General features: G+C 38.3%; 1 protein-coding gene across 5 annotated transcripts in view; it reads right to left on the minus strand.

Moving 5' to 3' along the window:
* Window positions 1-17581, minus strand: part of SOX5 (SRY-box transcription factor 5) — a 285498-nt gene that overhangs the window by 211408 nt on the left and 56509 nt on the right. For all 5 annotated transcript variants that reach the window (XM_053942786.1, XM_053942785.1, XM_053942783.1 and 2 more), the window contains exon 3: window positions 5795-6005. In XM_053942786.1, the coding sequence (XP_053798761.1) occupies window positions 5795-6005 (211 nt within the window). The remainder of the gene's footprint in view (window positions 1-5794; window positions 6006-17581) is intronic.

The following is a 17581-nucleotide window of genomic DNA, read 5'->3' on the forward strand; positions in this document are numbered from 1 at the left end:
AGGGCAGACAGGAGCCCAAATAATTATTATTGCCTTGCTGAACCACTTATATGTTGTGCTGTTAAAGATGAAAAGTGAAAAGAGTAGGCATTCTGCTTTGGCTCCTGCTTGTTCAATATTATGGAGTGAACATAACCCAGAAAGAAGTTTTAATTGCAGAGATCCATCAGAGAGACTTTCATTCTGAACCAGGGAGGGGGAGCGAGGGACTGCATCTTCTCTCCAAAAGCACTAGTTTCCTGTATCTCACTTGACCATAATGCTTTCTTCTATATTTGAGATGCTGTATCAGCACCTCAGATGCCTTTATCAAAAGGAAGAAGAAAAATCCAAAGGCTAAAAACCTTTGAGGATGTAAGAAGAGAGAGTTGGAAGGGAATCTGAGCAAATTTTGAAAACATCCATTGAAATAAACCGTGACTATCAGGCTAAACTGTTGGGAAGGAAAACACTTAAAAACTGAAGGCAACAAATGAATAAACTTCACTTTGAGCAAGTCAGAGCTGGCAAGGCTTCAAACTAGGCTACCTCTGTTCTAGAGTTAAAGCACTTGTTAATAAAAATTTAAGCTACAGTATTTAACAGGGCCTTCTCATCACATAGGCCTATTTCACAAATAAACTTTCAAATGTTTTAATTATTTTTTATTTGTATCAGCAGTATGTGAAAGCACATTTCCATATGGCAGGGTCTTTGAAAGAAGCAATGGAAGTTTTATGCTGGCCTGCTCTACAAGAAGAGACACATTTTCTGGTGACAGACTGCAGAGATGAGCATGGAACCACAAGGCACCTGAAGCATCCTTCCACAGCAGCACGAGTGCACGAGCAAAACTTGAAAGTACTCAACTGCAAAGTACCCTTGTTTGTCCTTCAGTGGAAAAGCATTACAAAGCCTCTTCAACACGCACTCTGTCAAAGGGGCAGTGAGGAACCAAATAAAAGAACTTTAAACCTCAACCAATTACAGTATCCTTAGGCCTTTCCCGAATCTGTGCACTTTATTTCCTCCCATCTCATCAGATGTGATTTAAAAACAAGAGTCTGCATTTCAAAAGCCACCCTTCTTGTGCCCATGAATGGCCTGCTTTGGAATCTGTGGCTTAAAAAGAGGGAGACATGTTGATCTTTTTACAAGATTTGCTGATGAAAAGTTTGATAATGTTAGGAGATACTTCAACTAGAGAGTCTGAATTCAGTATGGCTCACTTTTATAAATTACAGAACTGATTAAACAACAGTCATTTAAATTACCACATTAACAGGTGTTGTGATATAGAATGTAAACTTAAACATCAAATACAAATAGCCTTTGGGGGATGTTCAGAAGACAAAAATCATGCCCAAGAGGCTCTTCTCATCCCTTTTTTCATGACAAGTAATTACTTACAGTCCTGCTGCCTACTATAATACATGAGGCTCTAGTACCCTCACTGCCTGTTAAAGCTCTGCAAACACGCTTATTCCCTTCTTACCAAACAGCTGAGATGAATTGCTCCCCCTCTGAAGACCTAAGGACTCTAAGATCAAAATTTTGGAGCAGGAAAAATACAAAACACAATAAATGAATAATTTGTGTGTGTGTATTCATATATACTTACGTCTAAACACATATGATACATTAAAAATATTGTGTGTGTGCACGTATGTACGTGTGTATATCTGTGTACGTGTCTTTATGGAAAATTCAAAGTATTCACTTAAACAGCCCAAATGAATTGAATTTCAGAGGTCCTCACCAAGAAGGAAAGAGCCATGCAGATGAATGACTGCATCCACATAAGCTCATCAGGTAGATGTCCATATGATCCTTCTTTGTACAGAATTCCTAGAAATTCTGTACAACAAAACGGATCTGGCCTCAGAAGACCCGTTATGAAGGTTTTAAAGATGAACAGATACATAACTTGTTAAAACTGCCAAAATGGAAAAAGAGGATTGATTCTTAATGAAAAGTCAGGAGATGTAAAGAGCCAAAGAATACTCCAGCTTATTCTAAAAATAGGAAGGAATTTACTTGTTTGCCTCTTTCATTTCCAGAAGCCAAGCCATACGTTTAGGGGAAAGGCTACAGAGATTTCAGAGATTTAATTTTCCACAAGCACAGGCCATAAATTAAAATACAGCAATCCAATCACATTAATAGTGCAAGGAAAAGCTAAGTGGTTGCTTTGGTCTTTTCTTTCACAAACTTGTGTCAAGCTCAGTGACTTCAAAGAGATTTCCATTTCATTTCTACAAATGAGGAGAACAGACAGACAGAGAGTCTCTGCCATCCTCTGAGGCCTGAAGAAAACAGAGGAAAAACATGCCTGTATCTCATTCTCCTAATGATTTTAGCTGCAAAAGGAATCCCATGGTTGGCAGACGACCCTCAGGGCAAGGGCTTGAGGTCTGTCACAGTGTGTAAGGCTTCTCCAAACCCACTCCATTATCTTCATTATTGTGTACCAGGAATAAAAGGGGACTGACTCCTCTTCTGAAGCTCAAGTTAGAAAGGACAGAATGTTTCATGTGAAATAACATTGTGTGACTTCAGTAATAGGTTTATGCCTTTGGGGGCCTAAGACTAAAGCTGCATATAAGGATTTTCCACAGAATTTGAGGGAAGAAAGATGAGCACTGTATTAGTAATGAGTAAAACTCCACGAGTTTTAGACCCACTGAAATACTTATGTCTCTGTGTCAGCATGACTCATTGTCAATCACATACTTCCATCCAGCAGCAGGAAAATGGCAAAATTAGGGGGAAAAGAAAAAGAGCAAGGAGCTTTGGAGCTAAGTATGAAAACACCCCCCCAAGTCATATCCAAGGAGGAAAAGGCAGTGCTGAGCTTTTGGAAGAGCAGGCAGTGTAGGTTCCTACAGGGCACATTAACCAAGAGTATATATACAACAAATCTACCTGAAAACCATTTATGTGAAGAGTGATGCTTCCCCTTATCAGCTCCTGTGTGAGTACAGGGAAGTGTTTATATATGTACATTGCTGCATTCTGAGCAGTATGTTTAAAATGTAAAAATTCTTGTCCTTTACCGACAAAACTTACTAATTTTTAATTTTATTTTCTAACAAGTATAATTGTAGAAAACCATTTCCCTTGTATCAGTGAAGTTTCTTAGAAAGAGTCAAACCTGTTATCAATGTTTTGGAATATCTCACTTGTCTTAAAACCCATTTCAGAAAAGAGAAGCCCTTTCCCTGACTGATATGGGGTTTGAATTGAGACCTAAAGTTGTGTATGCAGCCCTTCCCTTTTTTCTGATTTGGAAGAAACAGGCCATTTGAGAGAATGCCTGAAAAACACATTTCCCACAGCAATTCAGAGGACTATTTCAAACAATAAAAAGAGAGCAAACATAGCCCATTGTACAAGTTAAATAATATATAAACTTTTGAGTAAATAGAGAAATGGGAATGTGGCTCATATCTGGTCTTTGAAAGATTCACAGGAAATTGATTTAATTAAACCTCAACTACTGGTGCAAATGTTTCCCTTTCTTCCCAAAGGGAAATAAAGTATTATATTATTCTTGTTGACATAATGCAGCAAAGCTTAACCAAGATTCTTGATCTTCATCCCACAAAGCTTTACAAACTGGCAAGACTAAAAATCATTACTGAAATATGCATTTATCACAAATTGCTGCATTTTTACCTACATGTACTATCAAAGATTCCCACTTGTAACACCTCATTCACAGGGAAATTCATTAATATGCTAATTACCTGACTAGCAACCAGTGATGACTGACAATTTTACTTTAGCACATGAAGAAGACATGACAATAATTTTCTGCTGGAGTTCAAACAGAGAAGACACTGTGTTGTATTGGTATATATCTCATTTAGGGAAAAAGACTCATATTTGTAGAAGATCTCTAAGAACAGTCTAGCCATCTGCACCCAGAAATATATATTTTTTTTTAATTAGCCACTCTAAAAACAACCATGTTGGATGAAGGGAAGGGGGAGGGAGGCTTGTCAAAATGATGTATTTGTCCCTCACCACCTTTCAATGCTCTTATGCAAGTCTAATTTTCTTCCTAGCCACCTCACCTCTCTGGCCTCCTTTTGTTTCATGTCCCATTTCCCATTCTCTTCTAACTTCTGAACTTTTGTTAGTTCGCTTTTAAGGAGAAAAGGAAAAAAAGCTCAACTCTTTCCTATTCATTTTTTCCTGGATGGGGAGTAAGCAGAGACATGAATATGGCACCCTCATAATGATTTAACTAGGGCTTAATGAAATTTTCATCACAACCTGCTGTTCAATTTAATGGCCTTTGAAAGACAATAGAACAATAGCTAGAGGGAAGAAAAGATTTTTTTGTTGCACGCATTTGCAAAGCCCAACATTCAGTTGCTCCCCCTCCTCTCTCTCCCAATCTCCTCACAAAGCTGTAGATCTTTTGTTTGTACTGTATATTTTCATTTTAGTAGAGCTGAGATAATGCACAAGCTCTGTAACCATTCTCATGTCTATCTGTGGCCTTTCCTTAATGGAGTCTGTGCAGCTTGTACAAACTCATACTCAGAGTATTTATACACTGCCCAGAACTCCTTGTTCTCCCCTCTCTCAGATAAAAGCCTGATCTCCTTCCCACCCATTCCCCCTGCAATCTCTCCCATCCAAAGGCTCAAGGTATGCTATGGCACTGACCCTTACATCTACCTAAATGCAACAGAAATGTTGTAAGTAATATTAAAAAAAAAAAAAAAAAAAAGCTCAAAGAATTTGTTTCCCAGCAGACCCTTACTGCGTGCTCCAGTCAAGAAAAGCCTAATTTACAATCCTGTCATGCTCCCATATGTGCCAGCGTGTTTGTACCCATACTTCCATTCCAGTATGCAGGTTGTCCTGAAATTTTCTTGTAGGTGCTGTCACTTCATGCTTTAGCACTGAGGTGGGCCCTGAGAGCCCTGCTTTTAAGCATTTGGAACAGATTTCTGAAACAGGATAGGTGAGTGTGAATGAGGATGGAGTCTCATTGCCGTGCCCTACCCTAGGAAACAAGGCTCAGTATGCTCACACAATTGGCTTGCAGTGCCCCGAAAAGGAAGCTGTAAATAAGCATGCAGATACCTACAGAGAGCATAACAAGAACTTCATCTTCCAGTCAGGACTTGGACTCTGCCCCAAACAGGCAAAAATTAAAAATCCTCATCTTTGGTCTTAGTCCCAGCCCACAGAGCACAAGTCCTATCACCACCAGCTGGAGAGAGGGTCTCAAAAGACACTTGTTCTCCAGAAAGGGACACCTAGGAGCCAAAGCTGAGACTTACTGCCCACACAGAATGCAGAGAACACCTGCATTCCCTGTCTGTACAGCACCTGCACTACACATGAACGGACCATGATCTGTCCCACACAAAACCCCTCACAAACTCCCAGTTTACCTTCTTACCTTTCAAACAATGACCTGCCCACTAGATCATTTCACAAAAACACTGACATTGATGATAAATAATACTTCTTTTAGGTCTAGAAATGGGAAGAAGGGAGTAGTGGTGTAAAAGCCCCCATGTGATTAAAATTAGCTTACTGCAGGCATATTGAGGAGGTTGCCACTGTAACAAAAAGACCAATAGACTCTCTTTTTTGGGAAAAGCTAAAAACATTAGCTATGATGGGACACTGATAAAATTTACCTCTAATGTAGAAAAGAACTGTAAGATCTGCTGGCAAAGAAAAGCAAGCAGAGCAGAAAACGGCACGATTAGAAAGTATATGTATCCAAAGGATCTGGAGAAAAGAAAAGAACACAGAAAATTTTGGCCAGCTTCCCAGGCCTTACCTTCTGGCTCGTTTTTGATGAGCTCTTCCATTTTCCTTTGCTTCAGGGTGTCCACGACATCTGCCAGGCTCCCCTTGCGCCGCTCCGGGGTTCCCAGGGCTGTGCTGGACAAGGACTCTCCACTCTGGCGCCCACCTTCTTCTGCCTTCAGGGGTGAGGTAGATGAGTTGTGCGGGGCAAATGAAGACATCACTTTATTGCCATCAACTTCCTGAAAGGGGAGAAAAACAAGATGAAACGTTCCTTTCTTTTCTTGAAGAAGGGGGGAAAATAAATTGACGGAAAGAAAGGAAGAACAGTCCTTTGTTCTTTGAGTTCATTGCTATTTGTTCTTCTGTTGAAACCTTTAAAAAAAGGCATGCAATGCTTCAAAAACACCCAGAACAAAGCCTATCCATAAAGCATAAACCAAGATTACAGGCTGGAGTGAACAAAGATCAGCTTGCAAGAGAGAAATATAAAATACAGTTTTTCCCTAATTGAGAAGAAGTGTTGTTCTCATCGGTTTCCTAATAACAATGGTATTGATTACCTGTAATTGTTTGTTCTTTTACAGCTCTCTTTCTAAAAAAACCTTCAATTTTTACAAGGACCATTAATTTTCTGACTTTATAAAGTACTTAATGCCTTGATTGGCTAGTTGTTTTAAGAAAGAAAATAGCAACTAAACATTAAATGTCCTTTGCCATATGACATATTTTTACTCACAGTTCAAGCACTTCTCCCATCTATAAAGGATGAAGCAATTGCTTTCTGTTTTCTAATTCTATTCTCTTCTGTCTTAAACCTTCATTTCTTGTAGAAATAGTATTTTTCACAAAGGTGGTCCTAATGACTTTCCCTGGCAGCACAATGGCAAAACTCTGTGACTTCCTGGAACATGCACACAACCCTCTTCACGTGAGAGCCCATAGAGGTCTACTCATTAATTTTAATGGAAAGCAAAACTGGTTCCAGCATCTTCAAACCCGCCTTCATTAACGTAAGAGCCTTCTCCTCCACATCTCCTCCACCTTAAAGCAACGTTCTCTGCACATATTCCTCCTCCTTTCATGTCTGTTGTACCCTACTCTTCTGTACACATCTCCCAAACCCATTTTTCCCTCTGCTAATATATGCCATCTGTACCTGAAAAACTTAGGTCAGTGTCTCCAAACAAAGATTGCAGCAGAGTAATACACTGCTTAAAATATAATGCTGTAAACATAAGTAGTTTTTATTTTGATGTGATTTCCCAGGGTTTTTTTTTTTTTTCACTATCCTATTTTTTGTACTCTAGCTGTTTAATGAATATTGTTTTTTAAAAAAGCCACTGGATCATCTTGTTATATGAGTTAGAGACTTAGTTGAAAAAGTCTTAATTTTTTAATTGTTTTTAGTTTTGCACTTCATTTCAGAGGGTATGAAGGTGCTACATATGTCTATAAATATGCACATACAGCGTTCAGTGATTTTTGTTATAATTTTATATTTTTTTGAGTAATTTTGATGTCTCTGCACTAATAAATCACAGTATTTCAGAAAGAAAACTTTTATAGAAGAATGTAAGTTGCTACCAATTATTTTAATAAAATCTGAGTAAAGCTACATGGAAAACATGCAATAAAGAAAATATATTTGTTTTCACAGGCTACTTTGTTGTGGCAAAAAGATTACCTACGGTTAAGAAAACTTTTAATGCAAACAGTTGCGAGCAGCTTGAATGTGTTATACTAGTGAATAAATGCCCTAACAGAATCGGATTTAACTGAGATTACGATCTGGGCCATCATATGCCCCAAAAACCAAACCCAGTGATGTTAATGAGAGACTTTCTACTGACGTCAATGAGCTTTTGACCAAGCCCTAAAAAATTTTCCAACTCCAATCAACAGAAATGCTCCTTTTTTTTTTTCCTTCCAACTCCCTCCATTTTTGTTCTGTGCTTGAAAAATTCCTAGTTGTTAACATGGGACTTCAAAATTTAGTTGAAGCCAAATGCAATTTCTTTCACATATAGATTTGAGTAAACTGATTTTTTAACACCAATCTAAACAAGCAAAATGGTTAACTTCAGCATCATTTCAGATTTTATCTAAAATTCAAAACCATTATCACCAAGTGGCAATTTTTTTTTTCCTACACACAGTATCTTGAAAGCTGCTTTCTTATTCACACTTTGAGACAGATAAGCCAAATATCATCATCCTTAGTTACAGTTCTTAAATCTACCTATGCCACCAGTCGTGTACAGGAACAGTGGGTTTCTTCATTTCACCAGGAACTAGTTTCTTCTTTTAATCCAAAGCGGGTCCCAAAAGACCTGTTTCACTCCTGTTTCTCTGTGTCACAGACACAAAGTATTTGTAAAACTTGCCAAAACCTCAGATATCACAGCTGCTGCTTCCATGCCCATTTGGGGTACATGCAAGTGGGGTTTTATATGTACAAATATATTCTGAGTATAAAACCAGTTTGTTATAAGAGAAGAAGCAGAAGAACACGAGGATTGAATGATTATGTAAAGTAATATAAGATGGTTTTCAGAATCACAAATTGCTTGGCTTTCAAACAAAACTCACAAGTATTTTTGAAACTCTGCCTTGCTTTCTGGGGAAAAGGAACTGTGAGGGGGACAATGCAGTAGTCTGTGAACAAAGCATCATGAAGGGACTCTGAATACTCAATTCCTTGTTCTTTCATATGCACTGTGAAAACATAGAAAATATAACTTTTTTTCCCCACATTTCATCTTCCTACCTGTAAAACAGCCACAAGTAATCTCTTATAAAGATCTTGGAATGATAAATTCATTAATAACAGAGATACCCTCCTCCTGCAATGTTGGCTAAAAGCATTTATAATACCACAGTTAGAAAGACTTCATAGCTGGCTAAGAAAGGAAAGGGAAGTGTTCTACACAGATTTTTTTTTTAAAGGTAAATTAGATACTAAAATATACAATCAAGAAACCATCCCCCTGCAAAAAGTTTCTTTAGATCTCTTGGTTAGGTGTGTACATATGCAGTGTTTGCATATCACATACATGGCTATTTATACACTTGTGGGATTTAAGCCTCAATCAAAACACATATACAGTAGGGGAACAGCTGCAATCACATCTCAGTGGGTTAAATTACAGTACACCAGTGAATTATTCATTCAGAAAGATCTGTAGCAATCACACATCCATTGCGTGATTTGCAATCCAAGAGGAATCCTCTCCTCTCTGTGCTGGTGGAGGAGAGCTCACCCCAGCTTCTGCTGCTGAGGACACTTCAGCATGAATCCTCCAGCAAACCAGCTCCAGAACCTGCTCTCCCACAAGCCCAGCATCCTTGTATTCTGCTATTTACAACAACAACACAAAACATGCAACAGTTACCTCTGCTTTCACTCCGTGCCCCTCTCTTTTATTTTGTTCTGTCTTATGCCATCATTTGGAGACATGAAAAAGCTCTCAATGGGTCTGGATTTTTACTTCTAGCATGTAAAAAGAAAGGATATTTCCTCCACATAAAACCTGCTCGTGTCAATGGCTGAATAAAGCCTAAAAACTTCAAGTAAAGAAAATCCTCTGATATTGCACACAGAAGTTTAACTGTCCCCCTGAGAAACTCGGAGAAATCCTTAATGGCAAGAAAGATAGGTCAGCAACAGTTAAAAATCAATCCCCTGAGAAGAAGTTCCTTCCCAACAAGCGAGATTTAGCAGGTTCTTTTTTTAAAGGGACAAATTGACATGACTTTCTCCAGTTCAACTGAGAGAAAAGCAATAACACTGTAAAGTGGTATTAAGAAACACCAATATTTACTACCGACATTGTACAATTAAGTCCATCAAGCCACACACAAAACCCATCTCTCAGCCAGCAGGGCAGTGGACAAACACTTTTCCTGGAGAACAGCTTCTCCCAGCTGCATAACCATTTCACCTGTTCAAGTTTGATTACATTCCAGCCTCTGGCACTGCTAATCCTGGTAACAGTTTTATGCAGGCAGCAGCTGCTCAGTGGATGGGGCTCTGCTGTTCACCTGCACTGCCAATTGCTCTGCTGATGTGTGCTGGCCCAACACCTCCTCCAGCTCCGAGCTGGGATGGTACTCACCAAACAGCTGAGGCTGCCGCTTCTTGATTTCCCCTCCGGAAAGGCAGACAAGGACCTGCACAGATCTTGCTGAAGCAAACACTCCAGCCCCTTCTTTCCCTCCCAAGCAACAGCAACACAAAAGGGACCAGCCCACGTCTCGTGTCTTCTGCTTCTGTTCCAAGCTAGAATCCACAGGAAGACCTGTTCCTTTACAAGAAAGTTGCCTCGATATTGCCAAACAGCTTCCCACCTATGGAGGAAATACCTCTTCCAAGGTTTAATGATAAAACAGGCTTCTGCCCTTTCAGGATGAGGTCAATAATCTTCCTTTGTTAATCTTGGGCAAGCTTTACTTAATCTAGCCCCCTTGTCACCTTTGTGATTGACAGGAAAAGTCATGTCACTGGACAATGGACTTGTCCTCACTGAGCAGTATCTTTAAAAAAGATTACACAATGTTACCCTTGCTCTCATAAAAAGTGCAAACATTGTCCTGTTAAAAGAAACTCTTCATTCCAGCTGTATCTTTCAAATTGTCTCCCTCTGTTTCCAGGGTCCAAGGGAGGCATATTTCAGTTCTATAGAGGAACATTTACAGGCTTAATGAAAAGAAACAGGTTGTACTCAGTGAGATTTCCAAAATATCTCTTGGTGATCTAAATAGATCACATCTTCTCCTTCCTCATCTAGAGATGCACATTATTCCTGTCTGCAATTAAACTCAGACACTCTCCTTCTGTGACATTAAAATTTTGTCCCAAACCAACCAAGAATCGAAGCAGAAGAAAACTGAGAACTAAGTCTGAAACTGTTAATTACCACCATATGGTATGCATGAAATCTGCATCTGCAGGGAAAAAAAAAAAATATATATATCATAAGAATCAAGCTGCTGGTTTTGCAGCCAAAAAACACCTGGAATAAAATACTTCTGACTTTAAAACAAGCACAGATATTGTCTGATTTTAAGAAGCCTGTGATCCTAAAAGCAAGCAAAAAGGTTCTTTTTTTCAAAGCTGGAATTTTGCCCATGCTTCACTCTTTTAGGATGTGTAAAGAAGACCAAAGGCAGGGTTTTTTTTCTCTGCTTTCTACATTAGACATGTAGGCTAACATGTAGACTATTTTATGGTCTCCATAGTGACCAGGAAGCTGATAACAGTATGACATAAGAGATAATCAAAAAACAGAATACTTCACTCTTCAGAAGACAAATGATTCTCCAGCAATTTAGTACTGTTTCCTATTTTTTAAAATTCATTTTCCCCAACAATATTGCAAGAAATGAGTATCTGTGTGTAAGATTCAAAAGCATAGCTACTTCAAGTGAAAATCTGGAAGCTGTAGAAATACTTCCATTGCTCACAGGAGGCCCACCAGCAATTACAAGAAAACTCAACTTGACATTTCCAGTATTTGTTAACGTTTAAAAGAAACAAAACAGACGCACAATATTCACAAAGCAAGAATGAGCTTCAATTTTTTGCTTAACCTTCCATTTACAATCTTTGCCTCAATTAATGTACTTTAAGTTACTTTAGGAGCTTAAGTGCCATCACCTTTTAATGGGAATCATATTTTCAAATCACTTAAGTGTTCCGGAAAACTGTCTCCATCTACATGCTGTGTCACAGGGGCTGCAGAGCGGGGATTACCACAAACCTGCCTGGCTTCTGCTGGCTGTCAACCTGACACCTTCAGGAAAGTGAAACCCATATTCCATAAGGCTTCCCAGTGGGCACTGTGCTTTTCATATGATAGAATTTCCTTCCTTCTATCTTATATTTAATAGGTCTTTGGTCTGTAAGCCTCCTCCACATGGTAAAGTTGCTCATCAGTGATGGAGAGGAATGATCCCAAGGAGATTGAAAAGGAAACAGTGGAGGACACCGTAAGCAAACAGGAGACTACAGAAGGTCATGGAAGGGAAGAACAGGTGGAAGACGATAAATACATTGTTAGGAAGTAAGAAATTATACATAACCCAAAGAGGGATAAAAGTGATTAAGGGCATCATATAAAGATCCAAACATTATGGGTCTGCAATCAGATCCATGCGAAGCAACCACTGTCCTTTATACTGATTATTTCTTTTCCTAGGACTCTGGTTTTAATGATGACAAGGAAATCAAACACAATAGAGAGTGAGGAAGTAAGTGAATGGATCAGAAGAGCCAGCTGAAGAGGCCATTGTGGCAGAGAACTTTTACCTCAGTGAACAGAGATGCACTTTTTTGTTTTCTTTTACTGTGACCGTACTACTACCATCAAGAGAAATAGATTCAAGTCAAATACTGATTTGGCTTTACTGACACAACATATTTGGAACTCCATATCTTGGAGGTACTACCAAGATTTATATAATCCTGATGACATCTTGTTCTCCCTCTAAAATGTTAAAATTTCACTTTGCAATGGAATTTTATTTATTTTAAGCAATCATTACTAGCTCTTGTCCTTCAGTTTGTATTTATTTGACATGAAGTGCTGTATCTAATTACTGACCTCTTCCTGATGAAGCAGAAGATACACTGGCAGAGGTTTCAGTGGGAAGGCTAACAGGTATTTCCAGTGCTTGGTATCCATGAACCTGGCTGGAAATGGTTCAAAGCTCAAAAAGACAACCATCTGCCACAGGCACTCTGCTACATCAGACTCCTTCCTTTCTTTTACCTTTTTCCTCCATATGTAAACAGAGATATTAATGAATATTTCCTGTAGCTTGAGGCATTTTATATAATTGATATAACAAGCCTAGAGATTATTTGCTAAAAGCCCCACAGTGGTTGTGTTTTCATTTTTATTGATGCAATAAATACTCAGCCTTTATATTACTCTTACATTACTCCGTGGGGCACCACAACCCAACCACCTGAAACCGGAAATTGGGAATTCTCTCATATATCAAGTGCCACCCCACAATATCTGACAGGAACACTGAAATGTACCTTGATTTTTTCCAAACACCACAATACTCAGACTGCTGCCACAACTGCACGAGCGAAAGAAAATTTCAAACACTTACAAGGTTTAGAGATGAGCTGCAAGAAACTGTTTGGTCGCATTCACACAAAAGGAGTAACTTATAATCTGTTTTGCACTGATTTCTAACTTTATCCTCTGAGATTTAGAGAGCATAGGAACAGATTTTTCAAGGATTTAAGTATCTACAGATAGAAGGAGGTGCCTAGTGGGATTTCTGAAAATGCACAATAATATACATATTCATTTAATTCTCACTGACTTCATTTTTAAGTGTCTGAAAATAAAGAGGTGGAAGCAGCACGGTGTGACTGGGTGACTCTGTGTGCCTCTTCACCAGACCATTATCAGCCTATCTCTAGCACAGAGCACAATCTGATAACTGATGCTTTAAAACAAACATTTCTCCTCTGGCTGTTCTGCATTCCAGCCCATCCCCAAACATACAGCACAAGTTTAGTATTTCTTACTGATTATCCCATCGTTTCTACTTGATTTATTAAAAATCAAAGAACTATATGCAAACTGTGGATCTGTTTGTAGTAAAAATATATTAGAAAACGTTGTGAGCGAAATTTTAGAACTTTTTTATATTGAATGCCAAGCATGGGCTCTTAAATTTTCTTCTGTGGTCTATATTTTGGTTTTATTTTTAGCTCACCTCTTTGTCCCATTTCTTGCAATGAAGTGTTCCCCATATATAAAAGGAATTTGCAAATCCTTAGATATTAAATATAGTAAAATGGCAGCAACTACTCTGTGACTGGCAAATGTGGTTAGTGACATGATTCCTGACACCCATACTCAGACCAGATCTCCCCTACTGCTTCTTTCTCTGGCTAAGCTCATTTCAAGAAAATAACGCAATATAGGATTACATCTATTTGCTCTCAAAACACTTAACAAACAAAACTGGCATTCTGAGAACTCCTAATATGTTAGCTATAACCTGCAAAAACAAAGAACATGTTGTACTACAAGAGCCTTGTTATCTTTGTGCTAGTAATCTTCATGCTTAAAAATAATAAATAAAGCTCTGCAAAAGCACTTTTAAGACTTTTATGAGCTCTTCCCTGAGGGACTAAAGATCGCTCATAAGACCTTGCTAAACAAAAAATAAGACTGCTTATCAAAACAGCTTGGTAGAGGCTTCAGCATACATTAAATCCTTCTAATAGTTTGGAAATCGTGCAGTATAAAACGATTATCTTTGTAAAAATACAAGCTTACTAACCAGACACAACAACTCTGGCTTGTGAGTGTAATAAAACCTATGTTGAGTGTCAAAGCCAGTTTGATCACCAGCTTTGTTACTATGAAACAAACCCATTGTCTGTGCTAATTCCTCGGAAGAAGGGGAGAGGACTATCTGAACAGAACTCAGGATAAAAGGAATGCCATAGGCGAGCAGTGGCTCCTGGACTGCTCCCAGCATTCACACTTCAGTTCACTGCAGTTTTCACATGGAAAGGGATGTCAGATTACTTCATCTGTTCTCTGGTAGCCTACAAAAACTTGTACCAGGCAGATCATTTCACTTCATTCCTTTGGCTGGGTGGCTGAGAGGAAAGTAAAGAAAAGTCACACATGAAATAGTTATGATGCCTCAGGTTTCAGCTTTTACATTTTTCAGATTCTGTGCTGCTTTAGTGTGCACTTCTGAGCTTCACATTAGGGGATGGTGAGCTCTCTTCACAGAGCAGGGAGACAAAACAATTCCTTCTCTAGCTGGGGACCAAGGACAAATGATCCAAATCTCAGGCCCAAGAGCACAAACAACGTGGGCTGAAGAGAGAAGAACAAGAAGGATGGGACTTCATGGGCTAAAGCTGGAATTGGACAATGAACTCCAATATGCAAATGGAGCAGAACTGATCAAAGTGAGAGACCCCACGACCGGTCGTGCATTTTGGGACCATTTTGATTCATCTTGGGTGCAGCCCTGGCTGGGCTCTTGTGCTGCCCAAGGTGGATCCATTGAGGAAATCCTTTTAATAAATCCCTGCTTTATTCTGTAACTCTGTCCAGCCTCTGTTCTAGGGCAGCCTTCTCAGGGCATCAATTCTGTGAAATGTAGGTATGTAGCTAAATCCATTACACTTCTTAAATAATCATATTCTGCTTTATACACATGGTGTATTTTTCATGAGCCTTCTCAATTCACATCTATTTATCTACTTTTACCTTTTATTTGTTCTTTTGCTTTTCAGAAGATTATAACGAGACTCACAAGATGATAACCATCAAAATAGTCTTTGCCTCCACAGAGATTAGCATCACGCTATTTCTTTCTTCTGAAAGCAATCTTCTGGAAGTTTTCATTTTCAAGAAGAGCCAGAAAACATAACTTCATTAAAATGGAATAGCTATTTGAGAAATAGCCTCACTGTGTCCACCAGACTTTACTACAGCATAAGAACAGGAACTAAAAAAAAAAGAAACTCTTTTGGTTCAGAATGCTTGTCTTATTAATTTTTGTAATGAATATCATCCAGCCCAAGGGACTCACGGATCTGCTTTTACCTGAGTTCTCTATTCTGCTACCTGCTTTTCACAAACTTCAATTACTTTGTCTACTACTAACTTTCTTACATTTTTTAAGTAATGTTCCAGGACTTTTCCAAGCAGTAATTGTTTAATATTCTTTAACAGTTATTAACAGACTTACTTTCTCTCCAAAATTTATGTCACCTATTCTGCTCTTTTATAATTTGATTTTCTTCCTACTTACAACTATTACGCAATTTTAATGAAACAGAATTTAGAATTCTGATGTAAACCAAAGTAGTTTTCTCACCTTTGGAGGAAGAATTGCACAGGATATAAAAAGAAAAGGAATATACATATTCTGTGCTTATAAACAGAATAAATCCTTTCACAGAAAGACAGTTCCACATAACATGCTTACAGAGTAGGAATAAAACTTATTTGGATATTGCACACTTCAAAGGACAGCATTTGATCAAAAATGCCAAATAGATCAGGATAATTATTAAAAATTAGTATGACAGGAATCAATCAATGTAACACTGACACATAAACATAGTATAGGTTATTAGAGGAAAGGCAGAGCACATTCAGCACCCAAGGGTAATCAAGAACCAATTCCCTGTGCACTCTTCTGAGTGTACTACACCTCAAATGGTGACATTATGTCCTACTCCAGGGAGTAGCATGATGTCATTTTACCATTTAAGTTCCATTCTAAAGCTCACCCAAGCACAGCTTAAACAAGATTTAAAATGTACACAGACCTCACCAGTTCAGACTGTGGTTGAGTGATGCAAAACACCCTAATAAATTCTAATTTATGACAGATTCACAGTTGTTCTCACTCTGCAGATGAGTTATTCTTTCTTCTGTTTCCGTAAACTGCAGTCAGCAGCATACATTGCCTACTATGAAGAGACCTTTGTGATAAGATGATATCAAGGGATGTTGTGACATTCCTGATTAAGAATTACACAGTAAGCAAACTGTACAGAAATGCTAATTTCCCTCCTCTTTCTCATCACTTACCTAAATTATTCCGAGTAATACAAATGATCTTTATTAGCTTTAAAGCAGTTCATTCTCATTCTCTTATATCATTTCATTAAAGAAATCAAATTCCTGTAGATGACTAAGTGCACAACGTATTTTCCTTAACAATTAATTTTGTGCACTGATGTACGTCATGTTCATAAACAAACCAAAAAACCCCAAGGAACATCAATTCTTCTACAGCCACAGCCAACTACCCACTATCAGCAGAGAATGAATAACTTTTGCTGGAAATAGCCCTTCTTCTCCAAATTCCTTTTGAATCACTGATTTCTGAGTATTCCCTGTAGTTTTCAGTCATCATGAAGTGATGCTGAAAAACCCACGGAATTACCCAACCCAAATAAGAAAGGCACAATTTTCTCCACTTTGACTGGAAAGAATATAAGGCTGCTTTATGGTGAGGAAGCATGGCTTGGCTAACAGAGCATGGTTTTAAAATAATCTCTCCTTTTGCTCTTAAACTTATTAAAATTGGGCCTCACAATGTGATCCAACCAGGTACTACTGTGCCTACCAGCACTAAGCTGATGTACAGAAGGTTTCTAACAAAAAGTTCTCTGCAATGCATTCATTATACTCTGCAACATCAAACAGGGAAAAGTAATTAAAAAGCTTCTATTGAGCATCTAGAGACCTTGAGCTCAGAGAGGGGCTGAACACAAAGGGTATTTGGTTTTGAGTCACACTTCTTTAATATATATATATACACACATATATATATATATTCATATACTTTACAAGAAATTACAGTGCATTTTGAAAGGTTTTCTTATTTTCCTCTTCCCTTCTATTCTGGTCTATGAGTGTCTACCCTTACAGTACACATATTTAAGCATACTCAAAAGAATTACATAAAATTGTTTTGTTTCAGTTGTTTTTTTAACCTTCAGATGTACATTTATGTGGGAATGAGTTATTTGAAAAATAAATTGCCTGGACAGATTCAATTAAGTGAAATAAAATGCACCTGCCATATGAAGGGGAACTACGCTGAGAGCTTATTTGTATGTTACAAGGGGGTAAAAGTGGGACACATAAGACTGGTCCCTCTGAAAGGCACCCAGTCCTCCTCACAGCCCCTCTGACAGTACTGGAGGCTGCACTCTCACATTTACATAAAGCTCTTCTCTCAATACACTTTGATTTATTTGATTTGTTGTTCAAACATTACAGTGTCTCATAATTCTAGG

This window comes from Vidua chalybeata, chromosome 5, assembly GCF_026979565.1.
Source record: "Vidua chalybeata isolate OUT-0048 chromosome 5, bVidCha1 merged haplotype, whole genome shotgun sequence".
Lineage (NCBI taxonomy): Eukaryota > Metazoa > Chordata > Aves > Passeriformes > Viduidae > Vidua > Vidua chalybeata.